General features: G+C 56.5%; 1 protein-coding gene across 1 annotated transcript in view; it reads right to left on the bottom strand.

Annotated features, from left to right (window-relative positions):
• The window catches only part of PPFIA1 (PTPRF interacting protein alpha 1), a 47,406-nt gene extending 27,814 nt beyond the window's left edge, over positions 1–19,592 (bottom strand). The window contains exons 1-8 of the mRNA XM_049781290.1: positions 19,538–19,592; positions 18,020–18,434; positions 3,173–3,274; positions 2,804–2,968; positions 2,619–2,693; positions 2,280–2,381; positions 1,815–2,036; positions 994–1,140 (exon numbers count right to left, since the gene is read on the bottom strand). Of these exons, the coding sequence (XP_049637247.1) occupies positions 994–1,140; positions 1,815–2,036; positions 2,280–2,381; positions 2,619–2,693; positions 2,804–2,968; positions 3,173–3,274; positions 18,020–18,289 (1,083 nt within the window). The 5' untranslated portion in view covers positions 18,290–18,434; positions 19,538–19,592. The remainder of the gene's footprint in view (positions 1–993; positions 1,141–1,814; positions 2,037–2,279; positions 2,382–2,618; positions 2,694–2,803; positions 2,969–3,172; positions 3,275–18,019; positions 18,435–19,537) is intronic.
• Positions 19,593–19,849: the final 257 nt, after the last annotated feature.

The following is a 19,849-nucleotide window of genomic DNA, read 5'->3' as shown; positions in this document are numbered from 1 at the left end:
AAAAAAATAAAATTATATATTATATTATATATATATATAGGGCCGGAGAGATAGCACAGCGGTAAGGTGTCTGCCTTAGATGCAGAAGGACGGTGGTTCAAATCCTGGCATCCCGTATGGTTCCCCAAGCCTGCCAGGAGCAATTTCTGAGCATAGAGCCAGGAGTAACCCCTGAGCACTTTCGGGTGTGACCCAAAAACAAAAACAAACAAAAAAAATCTATCAAATTTAATCTTCTGAGATCTGTCTTTGAAAGCTTCATGACTAGCATCATTCCACGACATCACTTGTACTGGCTTCCAACCTTTTTTTTGAAGGGGGACCTCACATCTGGCTGTGCTCAGGGCCTCCTACTAACAGTGCTCAAGAAACCATCTAGGGCAGTGATGGGTAACCTTTTTGAGCCCGAATGCCCAAACTGCCACACAATGCCCATTTCTCCCAATGGCCAGTCCGGCCCTGTTGCCAGGTGAGCTGCAAAGCAGACACCGGCACACTCGTCTCCCGCCTCGCCGCATATCTTAATTGCGGACCTTCCCACGTGCCAGCTGCAAGGCCTTCGCGTGCCACCACTGGCACGTGTGCCATAGGTTTGCCATCGAGGATCTAGGCCTGGATTCTAGGGTGTTAGGGATCAAAGCCAGATTGTCGGGGATCAAATGAGCCCCCATTCCCTTGTAAGTCCATGTGACCTGCATCCTGGTGCTGACACTGGCTTGAGGCTCGAGGCTCGAGCCTCTTGGTTTGGCTCTGGGGCCTGAGAAGCTGGAAAGGGGCTGAGCCATCTTTCTCCCCTTTCTCCTTCCAGAGCCCGAGTCTTCTCAGAGGGGCCCCAGCCACCTGCTCAGCCCTTCTCAGCAGCTCCCAGCTCCTTTCAAAAGCTGCTGGCCAGCGGCAGGGCCGAGGGGCAGCACCCAGAGCCGGCGAGGAGGCAGCGGGAGGCCAGCAGGGGCCACGGGGGGGGGGGGGGCAGGAGCATGCAGCCCAGCCCACCTGCCGGTGCATGGAGTCCTTGTTGGCGATCTCGTTTTCCAGTTTGTCGTTGAGGTCGTGCACGGAAGTGGCCTCCCTCTGTGCGGCGAGGTAGCGCTTCTCCAGCGTGGTGATCCTCTCCTCCATGTCCTCCTTCTGGGCCATGGCCTGGGCAGGTGGAGGGGGATGAGATGGTGCCCGTGAGGCGAGCAGCTCATTCGGGATACGGAGGAGGGGAGGAAGCGCATGGGAGCCAGACCAAAATCACGGGGAACGCAGCCCTCTTCCCTTCTCCCCAGAGACCCACCCTACCAGTCACTGCTCTCCCCCTTTTTCGGTGTTTGGGCCACATCTGGTGGTGCTCAGGGATCACCCCTGGAAGGCTCGGGGGACCCTATGGGATGCCGGAGATCAAACCCAGATGGGCAGCATGCAAGGCAAGCACCCTCCATGCTCCGATATCACTCCAGCCCCTCCCTCGTCTGCCCTTTTTGCCTCCTGCTACCATCATGTCACCCAGACTGGAGCCCAAGTCCCAATATTGTTGTGTGTGGGTGGAGCAGTGCCATACACAAGCTGCTTCTTTCTGTCTACACCGCCTCTTACACTAGGCTATGCCTGGTGTGGTGTTCAAGGGTAGGTTTGAGAGGGTCCCACAGGTCCCCACAATGGCACTTGCCCCCAATAGCAGCGTAGGACGGACACGGGGTTTGGGTCAACGTGGAGCCCACGATGTCCCAAGTGTCCCCGGCTCGTGCTGCAGGGCTCCGTGACTGAGCAGACATAGGCTGGAGTCCCCACGCCCTAGGACAGGACAGGCAGCACCGAGCGGCTGCCCTCACCTCCCGCACGTCTCGCTGCAGCCTGGAGTTGGCCTCCTCCGACTTGATGAGGTCCTTGCGGGCCGTGTCCAGATCCTCCTCCAGCTCGGCCACGCGGCTCGAAAGTGTGGCCAAGCGCTCCTTCATCTGGGTCTGCTCGCGAGACTGCCTGTCCAGGAGGTCTTGCAGCTCCAGAACCCGGCCCAGGTCCTCCTCGTGGCTCAACGACTCATCGGACGAGCGCTGTGGGTGGGAGGAGAGGGGAGGGCGGGGATCTGACTAGTCGCCCCTCTGCCCTGCCCAGGGCCCCAGATGCCCCAGCGGGCATCCCACAGACACACGGATGCACAGAAACCCACAGGCACATGGACCCCATACGCCAGGCAGATCCACACCCCGACATGTCCTAGACCCCAAGGGATGACACACACCCCGGCTGATTCCACACCCCCATAGCTACGTGGCCAGGACTTGGCCGGGACCTGCCTTTCCGTTAGTGCTGGGCTCATTCTCCTGCTCGTGGTTCAGGTCGATCACCCCGTCGTTCAGTGCTTTCTTTTGATTGTTCTGCTCTTTCAGAATCATCAACTACACACAGGGGGAGAGAGACAGAGAGAGACTGATTAAAGGAAGGGGAGAATGGCCGCCCCTTGGCGACCTGCTAGGAATTGCATGGGCGTCTCCAGCAGCTCCGCCTTGCAGGCCCCACTCAGGGCTGAGTCTCTGTGTTCAGGGATGTGCTTCACCGAGGGGCCACAGACAGGCACCAGCCCCCACCCAGCCCCACCCAGCCAGGCAGGTGACCCCGGGAACAAGCCACCTCACCTCCTTATGCGTGGCCCCCAGCTCCTCCTCCAACAGACTGCACCTCTCCAGGGCCACACGCAGCCGTTCCCGCACCTACCGGCACAGGAGGCCCCAAAAGATGGGGAGGGAGGGTGTCAGAAAACGATGTGCCTTCCCACCCCATAGCAACCCTGGAGGCGTTGGCCCGCCCGGAGGCGCCCTACCTTCTCGTCCAGAGCCTTATGGTGCTCGAACAGGGACTTGAGGGCTTTGAGCACCTCCACCTCGCTGGACACGCCGGCCGGGGACTGAGTCTGCCGCTTCACCACCGTCATGCGCAGGGAGCGTTCGTGCCTCGACACCAGGCATTCCAAGTGTTCCAGGAGCAGCTGCAGGAGGAGGGCAGTGAGAGGGGCTGGCCACAGAGCTTGAGGGCATGTCAGAGGCCTCGGGTAAGTCTGAGCTGGGCACCGTGGACAAACAGGACCAACAGCAGGTCCAACCCCTCAGCTCTAAGCCGGGTCAGAGGCTGCCCTGGAGGGCTGGGGACGGGGACGGGGACGGGGGGGGGGGGGGGGGGCACCTGCACGAACCCTGGTATTGTTCCGCTCAGCCTTCAGCTCGGCGATCTCTTCCTCCCGCTCCAGGAGCTGCTCCCGACACACGTTGAGCTCCTTGGTCAGCGCTGCAAACTCCTGAGAGATGACAGAGGGGGTGCATGATGAGGGCGGCTGTGCCTGAGCCATCTAAGGTGGTCCCCACACCCGAGTCAGCCCAACACCCTTGCCCCTCCCCTCGCTCCACTCTGCAGGTACAGCCATGAGACATGGGTGCCTGGGTCGGGCGGGAGAGAAAACAGCCCACACAGTGGCCCACTTTGGCAGTGCGCATCTGGACAGCGGATCCCAGGTAAAGTGGGACCCCGGATCTCCGGGCCTGGAAGCCCCTGTGGAAAGGGCCATTGAGGAACGTCTCTGCCACGGACCCAGATGCAGAAACGGGGTTCTACAAGGGAAGCTGGGACCCTGTTGGACCCTCTAGGTAGGCTGGAGGGAAGGAAGGAAGAAGAGGTTCTCTGAGGGGTTCCAGCGCATAGCCCCAAATACCATGCTCCTCTGGTGTAGCCAAGGCACCCCTGGAGGGAAGGGGGCCAGACAGGTCAGGAACGCTGGACATGTGCCCAGGCTGCCCTCAGAAGGAGCCTGTATGGGGAATTCCTTCATGTCCCCCGTGTCAGTTCCCTGCCCCTTTGCCCTGAGCCCCCAACTCTGTGCTCACTCTAGAGAGAGCTGCCCGGTCTCCGACCATCTGCTCCGTCCAGTCCAATGGGGTTTGGCTCCAACAACAAACTCAACGGGCAAAGGTGGTTCCCAATGTTGGCATGGCAACAGCAAGAAAGAGCCATTTTCCATGCTGAGACTAAAACCTTCTCTTTGCTCCCAAGAATTCTTCAAGAACTGTGGGAAAAGCTTCAGAGCCACTATCAACTGAGTCAGGGACCGAGGCAGCACATTCCCAGTGGAGGTTTCTGAGGCCTGTTCCCAAGAGCTGGGTCCAGCAGAGCAAGCAGGAAGAGTTGGGGTGACTCGAGGTGATCTGAGTCGAGTGCTCGAGACTCCTATGGGGTTCGCTTCTGAGACAGTGTCTCACATACATGCAGTGATAGGCAGGGTCACCGGAGCCATGCCCAAACCAGAAACAGTGCACCAGACTTTCCCACAAAGCGAGGGACAGGAGCAAGAGCACAGTAGGGAGGGCGCTCGCCTTGCACAAAGCCGGACCAGGATTCAGTCCCTCACACCCCACAGGGTCCCTTGAGCACCACTAGAAGTGATCCCAGAGGCAGAGGCAGAGTCAGTCCTGAGCAACGCTGGGTATGGCTCCAAACCAAACCACAATGCTCCAGGGTCGAGGACATAACCAGATCATACACTGGGTCAGGAAGCAGCAATGAGGAGAAGGCACCATTGTGGGGCCAACCTTGGGGCCAAGACGGGGAAGGGGACTGCCAGGAAACCCCTAAGTATCAGCTCTGGGGGAAGCAGCTGACCCAAGGCTCAGCCCCGCCGCTTCGTGGTCCCCGGCCCCGGTTCTGCACACCCCATTTAGTGGCAGGTTCCCTAGGCCTTGGGAGGCCCTGGAGGCCCATGTTGGCACATGGCCCGGGCAGGGCAGGGTGGTGAGGGCAAAAGGCAAAGGACACTTGGTTACTGAGCAGCTGGGCTGGGGAATAGTGGGTAGAGGAGAGTCGTGGGGATGAGGACCCAGGACCTGGGGGGGGAGGGGTGTCAAGGCAGAGCCACGGGGTCTGCAGCGGGCACTGGAACAGAGAGCTCACACATGATCCTCCGAGGCTAGACTGGAGCAGACTGGGGCTGGGTCTGAAAGACCACTGTGCCTAGGAAGGGGAGGAGAGCCAGGTGCAGGGCCTGGGCGCTGGCAGGAAGGGGCGTGAGGGCTGAGAGATGAGGCAGCAGCGGATGAAGGTGAGAGAAATGGGGTGAGGGAGGATGACAGGATGTCAGCCTGGGGAGGAGTGGTCCTCGAGGCCACAGCATGGGTGCTGCAGGGAAAATGAAGTGGAAACCTCAGGCCCAATGGCGAGGGATTGGGAAAGGTGGGTCTGGAAGGCAACGCCAACACAGGAAAGAACCCACACAAGGTTGAAGAGAAATAAAAAGGTTCCGGAAACTTCCACTCCCAGCTTTCCGCTCACTGGCCAAAGATACTCAGAGGCAGCTAGACTAGTTGTGGACACGAACCACAGTAACTTCTCCCTGTGACCAGAGGTCTTTATTGGGAAGAGAAGGACTCACCTCCATGGGTGGACAACAGGTAGGGGTAATGGGCAGGTCTTTCTTGTAGGTAAGGTTACACAGAAAGAATGGATGGTGGGGTAATGGGACCAATAATCCAGAGGTACTTCCAGCCCTCCAGTGACGCACACAAGAGCACAAGCAAAGAAGGATTATCCTGAATAGGGTAAAAACCATTATTCCAACAGAAAGCCCAGAAGGCACCCCTTGGGCACCTGGGTAGGATAGGGCACAGCTGGCGACTGCACGGGGCCCTTGGGGCATCCTCAGCCCAGCCCACAGCTCTTTCCTTTCTGGTCGGGGATCTGCCTTGCAGGCTGCAGAGAGAGATTAAGGCACTGACCCAGCCGGCAGCTGAGCCCAGTTCCACCATCCCTCACTCCACACGGCCCCCAAGCACCAAGGAGGGTCCCACAGAGTCGGGAGGTGCTCGATGCCCCACCTGAGTGAAGACAGGCTGGTGCGTCTATCCCACACTGCTGGGCAGGCAGACCCTCGTCTCCTGGGGCCACAGATGCTGAGATGCGGGGCTGGGTCATGTCAAAGAACAGAATAGACAGACAGACACATGGGGCCAGAGCGACAACACAGCCAAGAGGGTGTTGGCCTTGCACACAGCTGACCCTGTATAGATTGCTAACCTGCCAGGAGTGATCGCTGAGTGCAGAGCCAGGAGTAACTCCTGAGTGCTTCTGGGTGTGGCCCGAAAACAAACAAAAAAGAGTGGGCAATCCCAGGGCCCCGAAGACTCCCACCCACCCTACAGGAGATGAATAAGTTGAGCCTGTGACCGGCCAGCCCCAGGCAGAAGGGCAGGTGGGCACTGGCAGAAGCAGCCTCGCCCTCAGGCACCCAGAAATCTCCTGGGCATGGGGCTCCCCAGGATCAGCCGATCAAAGAGGACCACAGAAGGTGGGCTGGGCTGGGCCGGGTGCGGGGAAAGCTGGGCATGTAGGTCTGACACCAGCCTGTGGGCGCCTCACTCCAGAGAGGCCTGGGCAGGATTCACCCTGGCAGGGGGCGAACTGTCCCCGTGGGCCACATGCCCTTCACTCCAGGATCCAGACCTGGTGGTCCCAGGGTCCCCGCCATGCTCCTGCTCAGCAAATGCGATTCCCACTATTCACGGCAGTGCTGAAAGACCCAAGGCCAGGCTCCTCAAGGCCCAGATGGGCAGGAGGGAGGTGCTAGTGGCATGAGGGGCCAAGGGCAAGGGACAGGGCTACAGGGGAGACCACAAGGGTCACACACAGCATCGGACATGGCGGTGCTATGTCTCCTTTAATATTTAATATCCGGGGGCTGCTCACCTGAGGATCTTCAAATAGACCATTAAACACTCTCTCTCTCCTCTCTCTCTCTCATCATTCACATTAGCGCCCTAGATAACTTTGTTTGTTTTGGGGCCATACCCAGCAGTGCTCAGGGGTTCCTCCTGGCTCTACGTTCAGCGATCACTCCTGGCAGGTTCAGGGTACCCTATGGGATGCCGGGGATCCAACCCAGGTCAGCCACGAGCAAAGCAAATGCCCTCCCCATTGTGCTCTTGCTCTGCCCCCTCCCCATAACTTTTAGTGGGGTGTGGGGAGAAGTGCCTCCCCATAGCATCTCAACACTGCAGGAAGCATGGACCATGGCTCAGGGGCCCAGGAAACCCCACAGACACCAACCGGGGTCCTCAGCAACCACTGGCCCGTCACCTCAAACAGGAGCTGAGACGCCCCTCCCCAGCAGGAGCAGGGCAAATCTCTTGAGAGCCCTAGTTTCTTCCCACCATGGCAAACAAGCAAGAAGCACTCCAGGCCTGGCCTTACCTGCCAAGCAGCCTGAACCCTGAGTCGGAGGGGTCCAGCCTAGCTGCAGGGACACCCACAGATGGAAGCACTCAGCCCAACCCCCTCCAACGTCCCCAACAACCTTTCTGAGCGCTGGCCAGACCCCACTTCGAGCACCCAGGGTCCAGGAAAGGGCAGGGGTCACCCGGCCTCCCCCACCACAGCCCAGATTGGAGACATGAGCTCAGACTGTCCTTTGCTCTCCAAGGCAGATTCTGGGGTCAAGTCAACATGTTCGTATTAAAAGAAAAAAAAGCTCCAAAAGAAAAAACCACAAAGAAGAAACAGAAATGCAGGAAAGCGCCAACTTCAATGAGGTTCCTGGAAACCCAGGCTCCTGACTACACAGCTTCGGATATATTTATCCTTGGACCGAAAATAAACTACCCAAAAAAATAAATGCATAAATAAATAAATCTTTATTTATAGGATGATGATAACAGTGTGGCATTAAACAGCGGTGAAAACTCGTGACTTTGTTTTTATCTCATTAAAAGTCAAAGCAGGAGTAACGTCAACACAAGGAGAAAGGGGCATTTTAGAAAGCAACAAACAAAAAGGCAAGTTAAGAATCTTGCCTGGTGGGGCCAGAGCGACAGCACAGCAGAAGGGCATCTTTCTTGAATGCGAATGACAGGGAGGGACCAGGGTTAGATCCCTGGAATTCCATATGGTCTCCTAAGACAGACCTAGGAGTGATTTCTGAGCGCAGAACCAGGAGTGACCCCTGAGTGCCTCCAGGTGTGGCACCAAACAAACAAAAACAAAAACAAGAATCTTGCCTGGGGCCAAAGCGCCCTACGTGGTGTGGTGGAGGGCACTTTGCTTTTGCACACAGCTGATCCCCGGCAACCCACAGGGTCCCTGAGCCCCCCTCCCCCCCACCCAGTGATCCCTGAGTGCAGCACGGTCTGGAGTCAGCCCAGAGCACCGAGGGGTTCAGCCAAAAACAAGCCAAAAAGCCAACTGCAGGTGGCAGAGGGGGTCATTTCGTGTCAAGGAAATGCTTTGAATATCCAACACTTAACGGACAAACTTTGAACAAATAAAAGACAAGGGCAGGACAGGGCCAAGGGAGAGAGAAAAACAGCCGCCAGATCACAACCTGGGCTGGTTAAGGTGTGCCAACAGGGGCAGGGCGAGAGCACAGCGGGGAGGGCGGGAAGTGGCAGAGGGCGCTTTGCCTTGTACACAGCCAACACGGGTTCAATCCCTGGCATCCCATAGGATCCTTCAAGCCTGCCAGGACTGATTTCTGAGCACAGAGCCAGGAGGAACCCCTGAGCACCACTGGGTGTGGCCTAAAAACCAAAAAAAAAAAGATAAAATAACGTAAATTTTTTTTGGGGAAAACTGTGCCCAACAAAAAGGGAATTTCTTGCCTGGGTCTCAGTACAGCTCCGAGGCCCAAAAGACTTTCTGAACCAAATTGAGACGGATCCACAGGCTTCACGGCAGGACTCACGACTGCTGTTGCGGGGGGGGGGGGGGGGGGAGGCAGGCTAGGGAGGAGTGGGGGGGGGGGTCAATGAGAGGAACCTGGGGGGGGGAGAGAGGACATCATCCAGGAGGCTGAAGTGGAACAGAAGGGTCACAGGCAGGGAAACAGGAGCTGCAGGGTGGGGGGTGGGGGAGACACCAATGAGACAAGAGGAGCAGTAGGGTTGAGGTCGATGGGAAAGGGGGGCTCCGAGGGTCTGAGGCTGCCCGCTACAATGCCCAGGCTCACTATTTTTTGTTATTATTGTTGTTGTTTTACTTAATACATTCTTAAATGAAACCACCGTGAGAGCCACAGTCACAAAGTTGTTCCTTATGGAGTTTCAGTTCCTTATGGGTGGTCCCACACCCGTGAGGGGGGCACCATTCCTGCCAACCATAGCCCTAATTTTCCTCCTCCACCACCTGCCTCTCCCCTGCAAGCAGACATTCTCTCTCTCTCTCTCTCTCTCTCTCTCTCTCTCTCTCTCTCTCTCTCTCTCTCTCTCTCTCTCTCTCTCTCTCTCAATACATACACATCCCTTCATATTCTCTAAAAATCATGAGAGGGAAGGAAACAGAAATAGGAAGATAATGAAAGAAACAAGGAGGGGCCGGGAAAGTGGCGCTGGAGATAAGGTGTCTGCCTTGTAAGCGCTACCAAGAAACGGACCGCGGTTCGATCCCCCGGCATCCCATATGGTCCCCCCAAGCCAGGGGCGATTTCTGAGCACATAGCCAGGAGTAACCCCTGAGCGTGAAAGAAAGAAAGAAAGAAAGAAAGAAAGAAAGAAAGAAAGAAAGAAAGAAAGAAAGAAAGAAAGAAAGAAAGAAAGAAAGAAAGAAAGAAAGAAAGAAAGAAAGAAAGAAAGAAAGAAAGAAAGAAAGAAAGAAAGAAAGAACAGAGAGAAAGAAAAGAAAAATTAGAAAAATGAAGAATGGAAGGAAGAGTGGAAGGAAAGAGAAAGACAGTAGAAAGAAAAGGAGGAAAGAATGAGAATGGAAGAAAAGAGTGGAAGAAAGGAAGGAAGGAAGGAAGGAAGGAAGGAAGGAAGGAAGGAAGGAAGGAAGGAAGGAAGGAAGGAAGGGAGGGAGGGAGGGAGGGAGGGAGGAAGGAGAGGAGAGGAAGGAAGAAAAGTAGGAAGGAAAGAAGGAAGGAAGGAAGGAAGGAAGGAAGGAAGGAAAGTAGGAAGGAAGGAAGAAGAGAGGAAGGAAGAAAAGTAGGAAGGAAGAAAGGAAGGAAGGAAGGAAGGGAGGGAGGGAGGGAGGAAGGAAGGAAGGAAGGAAGGAAGGAAGGAAGGAGAGGAAGGAAGGAAGGAAGGAGAGGAGAGGAAGGAAGAAAAGTAGGAAGGAAGGAAGGAAGGAAGGAAGGAAAGTAGGAAGGAAGGAAAGTAGGAAGGAAGGAAGAAAAGTAGGAAGGAAGGAAGGAAGAAGAGAGGAAGGAAGAAAAGTAGGAAGGAAGGAAGGAAGGAAGGAAGGAAGGGAGGGAGGGAGGGAGGGAGGAAGGAAGGAAGGAAGGAGAGGAGAGGAAGGAAGAAAAGTAGGAAGGAAGGAAGGAAGGAAGGAAGGAAGGAAGGAAGGAAGGAAAGTAGGAAGGAAGGAAGGAAGGAAAGTAGGAAGGAAGGAAGGAAAGTAGGAAGGAAGGAAGAAGAGAGGAAGGAAGAAAAGTAGGAAGGAAGGAAGGAAGGAAGGAAGGAAGGAAGGAAGGAAGGAAGGAAGGAAGGAAGGAAGGAAGGAAGGAAGGAAGGGAGGGAGGGAGGGAGGGAGGGAGGGAGGGAGGAAGGAAGGAAGGAAGGAGAGGAGAGGAAGGAAGAAAAGTAGGAAGGAAGGAAGGAAGGAAGGAAGGAAGAAGAGAGGAAGGAAGAAAAGTAGGTAGGAAGGAAGGAAGGAAGGAAGGGAGGGAGGGAGGAAGGAAGGAAGGAAGGAAGGAAGGAAGGAAGGAAGGAAGGAAGGAAGGAAGGAAGGAGAGGAGAGGAGAGGAAGAAAAGTAGGAAGGAAGGAAGGAAGGAAAGTAGGAAGGAAGGAAGGAAAGTAGGAAGGAAGGAAGAAGAGAGGAAGGAAGAAAAGTAGGAAGGAAGGAAGGAAGGAAGGAAGGAAGGAAGGAAGGAAGGAAGGGGAAGGAAGGAAGGAAGGAAGGAAGGGAGGGAGGGAGGGAGGGAGGGAGGGAGGGAGGAAGGAAGGAAGGAGAGGAGAGGAAGGAAGAAAAGTAGGAAGGAAGGAAGGAAGGAAAGTAGGAAGGAAGGAAGGAAAGTAGGAAGGAAGGAAGGAAAGTAGGAAGGAAGGAAGAAGAGAGGAAGGAAGAAAAGTAGGAAGGAAGGAAGGAAGGAAGGAAGGAAGGAAGGAAGGAAAGAAGGAAGGAAGGAAGGAAGGAAGGAAGGAAGGAAGGAAGGAAGGAAGGAAGGAAGGAAGGAAGGAAGGAAGGAAGGAAGGAAGGAAGGAAGGAAGGAAGAAAGGGGCCAAGAGGCCAGCTCCAAGGGCTGGACGCCTTCAGAGCCTGAGTCAGGAGCACAACCACATTTGCCTTGCACACAGCTGGCCAGGTTCGAACCCCAGCATCCCATAGAATCCCCCTGAACACCTCAAGGAGTGATTCCTGAGCACAGAGCTGGGAGTAGAACCCCTCCCCCCAAATGAAAGAAATGCGCATTCTTGGCACAAACACAAAATCCAATTCCATCGCCACATACAGGTGATAAAAGATTAACTTATTTTATTCAATGTTTTCCAGAGCTGGGGTTGAACCTGGGACCTCAGACTTGCCAGGCAAATGCTGCTCTGCTGAGTTATGTCCCCGGCACCAGCAGCCAAATAAGCTGTAAAATACGCGAGTCACAGCAGTATCAAAACCTCAAAATACAGGGGCCGGAGCAATAGGACAGCAGAGATAATGCTGGCCTTGACAAGGACTGACCCAAGTTCGATCCCCGGCACCCCACATTATCCCCTTGAGTCTCACCAGCAGTAAATCCTTGAGCACCACTGGGTGTGGCCCCCAAAAAGTCAAATACCTATGAGTAAGATTTATCGGAGCTGTTCAGACCTGCCAACAGGACCGGAGAAGGTGAGCTACGATGACAGACAGACAGACAGACAGACGGGAGGTTACACTGTTTCTGCAGACTCTCCCACAAATGTTAGAAAGTTGTCACAGAGTTGTTCCCAACACTGACCCAAAGCCACTCTAGTTACAACCCCAGCACATTTTCTGGACCAAGCAGATTCTAAAATGGATCTAAAAATCCCCGCAAAGGGGCCGGAGCACAGCGGTAGGGCATTTGCCTTGCACACAGCCAAACCAGGACAGACCCGGGTTCAATCCCGGCATCCCACAAGGTCTGCTGAGCCTGCTGGGAGCGACTTCTGAGCACAGAGCCAGGAGTAAAACCCTTAGCACCGCCGGGTGTGACACCCCCAAAAATAAAAATAAAATAAAATCCCCTCAAAGAGTTCAGAGTTGTCCCAGAATCCAGGTGGAGACAACCTCTTAGCACATCACTAGGCAGCACCAAACCCCGAAGTTCGTAATTTGAAGAATGCGGGTTTTGTGAAAACAAGAGTCAGGGGTCCAGAAGTCAGCTGGCACCTAGGTGGTTCCGAGTTCCAGCCCACGGGGCCCTACATGTGGGGTGCAGAGGATCTGCCACCTGTCACCCTCGGTGCCCAGCGCCCTCTAGCTGAGTAGGTACGGGCACCCTAACCAGCAGCCTGGCACCGAGCAGCACGGCACAGTGGGGACAGGGCGGGCATCAACCAGCTAGCTCAGCACCCACTACAGGCAAGGGAGGAAATTACAAACAGAAAGAGGAGGACACCCGCCTTGCATGTGGCCATCCTGGGTTCCATCCCCAGCATCCCATAAGGTCATTTCCCCCACCCCCACCTAAGCCTGCCAGAAGAGAGTCCTGAGCACAGAGCAGGAGTAACTCCTGAGCACTGCCATGTTTGGCCCCAAACTCATCAAACCACCCTTCAAAATACTAAAAAGTAGTAAGATGAAGGGTGAGAAGGGGGAGCCCCAAAACAGCAGTCAGGCAGCTGGGTCCACTCCTGACAGAACTCTTGTTTTTTTCTTCTGGCTTTTGGGCCACACCTGGTGGCACTCAGGGGCTACTCCTGGCTTTGAGCTCAGAAGTCCCTCCTGGTAGGCTCAGGGGACCATGTGGGAGGCCAGGTATCCAACCGGGTTTGTCCCGGGTAGGCAGCATGCAAGGCAAACGCCCTACCCCTGTGCTATCGCTCCAGCCCCAGGCATTCATTCTTTAATGTAATCCCCGTGAGACAGTCACAGAGTTGTTCATGGTTGAGTTTCAGACTTACAATGTCCAACATCTCCCCTGGGACACATTTCCAGACTCCGATGTCCACAGTTTCCCTCCCCCTTTTCCACTGCCTGCCTCTGGGGCAGACATTCCTCTCTCTCTTCTCCTGTCCCATACAGTCTCTCTCTGTCTCTCTCTCTCTTTTAGACACTGTATGCAATACTGCTCCTGAAAGGTTCTCCTGCTGTCCCTTTCCCTCCTCCCAGCCCCCAGTTTCTGTCCAGAGTGCTCATTCCCAACTCACAGGCCCAGTGCAGTGCTCCCTTCTCTGCCCTACCTGCATCCTCCACCCTCTGTAACAAGCTTCCTGCCATGGACGGTCCTCCTGGCCCTCGCCTCTCTTTTCTCTGGAATATCATTACCACACTACCTTTGTTTGACATCCCACAAATGCGTGTGATCGCTGTCTGTCCCTCTCCCTCTGCCTCACGTCACTCAGCGTCGTCCTCCCCATGACCCTCCACGTCTGAGCAAATGTCCTGGAATGGCATGGCTTCACTTTCCTCGTGGCTGCAGGTGCAAACCAGATGGGGCTCGCATGTGGTCGAGTAGCTAGCTGTGCTCGGGACCTGCAGGTCCATCCGTGTCTCAGCAACCAGACTCTGTGTGTGTGTGTGTGTGTGTGTGTGTGTGTGTGTGTGTGTGTGTGTGTGTGTGTGTCTGTCTGTCTGTCTGTCTGTCTGCCTGTCAGTCTGTCTGTGTGTTTGTCTTAGTGCTCAGGGACTAAGCCAGAGTCAAATGTGCAGGGTACATACTGTGATCTGTGAACCACCTCTCAGCTCACCTTTGTACCATTTTTTGTTTATTTATTTAAAGAAATGTTATATTTTTTTAGTCTCCATGAAATGACAAAGTTGTCCACGATTAGGTTTCAGGAGGACGTTGTTTCCACACAGACCCTCGTCCAGTGTCCACTAAGCTTCACCAGGGACCCTGTCCTGTCCCGACCCCACCCTAGTCTGCCTACACAAGCTTATACACGCTGAAGTGCTGGCTGAAGGGGCTCATGCAGATTCTGTGACAGTGACAACACAACTGCCACCTCGGCACCTCGACAGCACACGTGGTCTCTTTCAAAGGGGCCTTGGCTGAGAGGAACAGGCCGATCCACACAGAGGGCCCCAGATTGTATTTGGCTTCTCGTTTCACCTCCTTTCTATGGGAAAGAGATCTCTCAGGTCCTTGAAAGTACCCCTTCTACAAGGAAGCAGAGACAGCTGACCCCCCAGGAGACGGTCACCCAAGACAGTGCAGCGCCCCCAGGAGGCCTGGGCGCTTTAGGAGACGGTACAGGGCCGAAGACAGCGGTCACCAGGAGCCGAGCTGTGCAGGAAGCAATGCTGGTGCCCGCCCACATCTCGGCCCGGCACTGCAAGCTGAGACAGCGGAGTCAGCGGTAACCGGCCCTTGGCACCCACAAGCTCCTGCCGGCATGGAGAGGCCAACGGACAAGACAGACGGATGGATGCAGATACAGAAGCACAGACAGACGCCAGATACACACTGGCAGAGGACAACAGCCAGACGCCAGCTACTGACCCACAAATGGACGACATAGACAGACCCAGATCCAGACAGAACAGAGAGATGCCCAGATACAAACTGACAGACACCTGGAGCCGGACCGACAGATGTCCAGCTATAGACCCATAGGCACCCAGATCTAGACCCACAGAAGCCCGGACAGATGCCCAGATTCAAACTGACAGACGCCCGGACACAGACCGACAGATGCCTGGATCCAGACAGACAAACGCCTGGACCAATAGGTGCCAAAGTCCAGACCCATAGACACCCGCATCCAGACCTGGATCCAGACAAACGTCCAGATATAGACAGACAGATGCCTGGATAGGGATCCACAGATACTGCATACAGACCAACAGACACCAGATCCAGACTCCAATCCCAGCACTCCATCAGCTACCCGGAGCACCACCAGGGGAGATCCCGGGAGCACAGACCCAGGAGTTGGCCCTGAGCACCGCCCCGGGGGCTCCAAAACCAAAACAATGTCTAGCAGTAGATGCGGCAAAGGAATGAGAAAGCCAGAAGGCTGCGGGGCAGGGAGGGGAGCAAAGCCAGAGGGTCAGCATGAAAATCTCCATAGGGATGAGGCCCCTCTTGAAGCCACACTTTTCCACATAACTGGGACAGTCCCTAAAACATTTACAGAACCACAATGCCCCCAGAGCAAGGCATGAGGCCTCGGGAAAGAAAAATGGGGTCCCGCCCTGACCCCCAAGTCGCTAAGGCAAGTGAGAACAATCACAGCAGCATCACTAGGACAGAGACGCACAGAACTACAGAGCCACCCTGCCCACACGACTCACCCCGGACCCACAGCCAGCTCACTCCTTTAACGGCCGCCCAGGGCGCCTGGGCTGATCACTGGAGGACAGGGCGCCCTAACTCCAGCCCCTACAACAAAGGGTGCTGTGAGAGCCAGAAGGACAAGGCAGAAAAAAACAGAACCAAGCTCAGCATGAACCCCAGCCAGAAAAGCCGCCTCCAAACGGATGAAAGCACAGCTAGCGCCCCGGAACCATCGATGAAAGGAAGGCAGGGGACGCGCTCAGGGCCTCGGGCCATGGGGATACGGCCAGGTACCTCACCGCCAGGCGCAGAGGAAACGAGTTAAAATAAAATAAATAATGGGGAGGTGGGGGGTGGTGCCAGAGCAATAGTACTGCAGGGAGGGCATTGGCCCGGGTTCCATCTCCCAGCATCCCATCCAGTCCACCAAGCACTGCCAGGAGTGATTCCTGAGCACAGTCAGGAGGAAACCCTGAGCGCTGGCTGGTGTGGCCCTTGTCAAACTAAAACACCCCAGTAACGTGAAACCAGTACCAAGACCAAAACAGTCCCCTGTGATAGGGTGACAGAAAAATTCACAGACAGATCAGACAGACCGGAGGGTGGGGGACGACACAAACCAACAACTCACATGACTCAACAACAGAGCAAGCAATGCCCCCACCCCAGACCTGCAGATGCTTCCCCCAGAGCGAAGAGTAACAGGCAGAGAGCTGAACCTCCCCACACCCCCAGTCCACAAACAAGACCCCACAGGGAGCCAACATCGGCCGGGCTGCCAATAGTCTGTGGGCGCAGACACGGGCAAAGGAGACCCTGCGTGTCCAGACTTGTCAGGAGACTGGAAATGGGGTGTCCACTAGGGCCCACGAGTGGGGATTCGTGGACTCCCACAGGGCCCTCCAACAAACTGGGAAAAGGGGGGTGCAGACACACACATGTTCGATGCAGCCTCACTCACAGAAAGAGGCATGAGAACGGGAACACACACACACACACAAACTCATTCACAGACGAGGCCACGGATGGATGAACCCAAGGATGGATGGACAGACGGACAGGCACGCGTACATACACAACAGTGCCCAAAGCAGCATCATTCACAAAAAGGGGGCACGGACGGACAGATGAAGGGATGGAAGAACGGACAGATAACACAGATACACAGACACACAGACTTGTACTCCAAGCAGCCTCATTCACAAGGAGACTGAGATAGATGGAGGGACCCCTCTGCACACCCACACAAGCAGACCCCGCCTTCTTCCACTTCCCAGCCAGAAGTCGCTGTGACCAAGGTGAGTGAAACAAGCCGGCGGCTGGGCCGGCTGCAAATACTCAGCAAACAAACCGACGAGCAGGCAGGATGGGGCAGCAGAAGGGGAGGAGAAAGGGGGCAGCAAAGGACAGTGGAGTGACCGGTCCCCCCGCAACTGCACAGCAGGACTGACGAACAGAGCTGGCCTTGGCAGGGACCCAACCACAGTAACAGCCTCAACCCAAAAGGCCAGAGTTAGTAGAGACGAACCCCGTCTTTTCTCCAGCAGCAGGGAGATGGGTGGTTGGGTACATCATTATGGGGGTGGGGGGAACACTATCGCTACCATCGAGGTATCGGGGTTTCCAAGGAAAAGGCCAGTGTCTGGCTTATCTGTGTCTCAGAAGACTGACAGGCCAAGAATCACCTTGGGAGGGGATACGGTGTGACAGCACAGTGGGAAGGGCGTTTGCCTTGCACATGGCAGCCTCAGGTTCAATCCCCACATCTCATAGGGTCCTCTCAGCATCACTAGGAGTGATTTCTGAGTGCAGAGCCAGGAGTCAGCCAGCCCTGAGAACCCAAAAACCAAAAAGAGAAAAAAAAGACACCTCGGGGCTGGTCATGCCGCACTCTGACTTTCCCCTGCGGCCCTCGCCTACGACAGCCCCATAAAGGCACCAATTACGGAGAAGGAAAAAGAGCACCTGGGCGGCCAGGAAGGCCCCAACTGTGCCCTGGGCCAGGCACCTCACACCTTCCTTGGGATACTATCCCCCGCCACCTGTCATTACACCTGACTCAACTCCATGAGGGAAAAGGAGTTTCAGACCTAGCGCTTCAGCGTTGCCCTGCAGACAGATGAAGGCTCATCAGGGCAGGACCAGGTGAGCCCCTAAGAAACCCCCATCTCCCAGCCCGCAGTTCTGACATCTCTGGGATCCGCAGAACCTGGGACGGATCCTGAAAATACTTCCTCCAGTGGCACCATTGTCAAGCGTCCCCAGTCACTGAACCACACGGACAAGCCAAAGGACACAAAGCGCGTGGGAAACCTCGGCCCGGAGCCGAGCCAAGAGCACCACAGGGCTTGATTGCTTCCTGTTCCTCTTTCCAAAAACTCTGGGGCCTGGATGTACCAAGACCTGAGCTCTGCGCCCCAAGCTGTTCCCTGGGCAGCCCAGAATGCAGAACTGAGGATGACAATGATGGGGGGGGGGGGGGGCTGTTTATGTGCTTCAGCGTAACCACAGAGCTTGTCCCGTTTTCCCTACACACGCACACACACCACACGATCATCCGCAGCGACTTAACAAATGCTGAGAGGAACCACAATATTGCACAAAGCAGTTTGCAAAATTCTGGCGGGGAAACCATGCTTCCCCCCCAGGGCTAAATGAGAAGCTGCGGGGCCTACCTGAGGCAGAGCCGTGTTCAGCTGCCGCTGCAGGGAGTCCCGTTCGTGCCCGACCTCATGCAGCTTGCCCTGGGTGAGCGCCAGGGTCTCCTGGGTCTCCCGCAGCGTGTCCAAAAGCCGGTCACGCTCCTCCAGCATGGAGACCATCAGTTGCTCAAAGTGCGAGTCGGCGTCGGGCTGCGCGGGGGAGCCAGCCCCGCTGCCGTGGTTCCCGCTGCCTCCTGGGGGCCCATCAGCCTCGCTGATGGTTGGCATCACCTCGCACATCATCTTGAACCGGGGGACCCTGGGGGCCGCTGGGCTGCCTTAGCGCTGCTGCCGGGCTGCTGCTCTGTTGCTGCTGCCGCCGCCGTCACCGCCGTCGTCTGAGGAACCGGGCCCAGGAATGAGCTGGAAACCAGGACACATGCTCGTCCTAAGTGATCGGGACACACAAGATGGACACGCTGATATGGAACGGCCACTACCTGCTAGGTGGGCAGAGTCCCGTCGCAGGCGGCCCCTGCCAAGGAATTTGTTGACAAGGCCCAACTTTCTAGGTGTGTTTGGAGGGGGGGGGGGGACATGCGGGCTGGCCTCAGTAACCTATTTGAGTCTGGTTTTTACAGCTCGACTTCCCAGTGCGGGAGAGACAAGCAAAAACTCATGCCATGCACCTTCTTTCTTGCTCTTTTTGGGGGGGACCACTCTCAGAGGTGCTCAGGGCTACTCCTGGTTCAGTACTCCTAGTGGGGCTGGGGGTGTGTGAGAAATCAGCCTTCCCCGCTGTACCCCGAGCACTTTGCAAGCACGTCATTTTGAGGGAAAGGTACTGAAGGTGCCCCAAGAGGGAACCAATAAGTGCATAAAACACACAACGCAAGGCGAGCGTACTGCACAGACCCAGAGCTGAGCTCTCTCGAGGGGCCTAGGGAGGATCAGCTCATCCAACCACTCACACAGTAAGCAACCGTGCAAGGGTACAGGGGTGTGCAAGGGTGCAGGGGTGCCAGGCACCATTCCACCGTGGAAAAAGCAAGCGGTGGGTGGAAAAAGAGGCGCACGGGAAGGCCAATGAAAAGTGAACTCTGGAGAAGCTATCAGGTGTCGGGGTGGGGGTGTCCAGGCCAGGAAGGAAGGAAGGAAAAAAAAAAACTGGGCCGGTTCCCGGGGCGACTGTCCACCCCGTCTGCAAGCCCCGGGAGAGGGGGAAACGCCTGGCACCCCGAGTTCCCTCCCCCAGGGGCCTGGTGGGTGCGGGTCCCCCAAGATCGACCCCCTCGCCCGGCTTGGGGGAGCCTCGGGGGCGCTTGCAGAGCCCGGGGGCAGCCTGGGAGCCGAGTGCCACCCAGAGAGACGGAGGTGGGGTCCCCCACACCCGCCTGGCACCTTGCATCTAGGACCCTGCAGCTTGCAGCCTGCAGCTTGCTTGCATGCAGCCCGGGCTGACCTCTGACCCCGCGGGCCCGGGCTGACCTCTGACCCCGCAGGCCGCGCCAAGGCCCGAGCGAGGCCGAGGCCCGCCCCGCGCGCGCTCACCTCGGCCGGCGGCGGCAAAGACGCTCCGCGGGCGGCTGGCTGCTCGGCCCCGGGCCCGCGCCCCGGCGACTGCAAGGCCGGTCCCGGCCCCCGACACTGCTCGGAGCCCCGGAGCGGGCCCGGCCGGCGGCGCGTCGCCCGCGTCAACGTGCCCGACGTCGGCGGGCGCGTCGGTGTGACGTCAGCGCCGTGCGCCGCCGCCGCCACTGCGCAGGCGCCGATCCGCGCGCGCCCAATGGCTGATCCGAGAGGCCACGCCCCTCTCCGGGACCACGCCCTCTGTCTGCTTGGCCATGCCTCCTCGCTTTTGGC

This window comes from Suncus etruscus, chromosome 9, assembly GCF_024139225.1.
Source record: "Suncus etruscus isolate mSunEtr1 chromosome 9, mSunEtr1.pri.cur, whole genome shotgun sequence".
Lineage (NCBI taxonomy): Eukaryota > Metazoa > Chordata > Mammalia > Eulipotyphla > Soricidae > Suncus > Suncus etruscus.
This window is presented reverse-complemented; position numbering and strand designations above follow the sequence as displayed.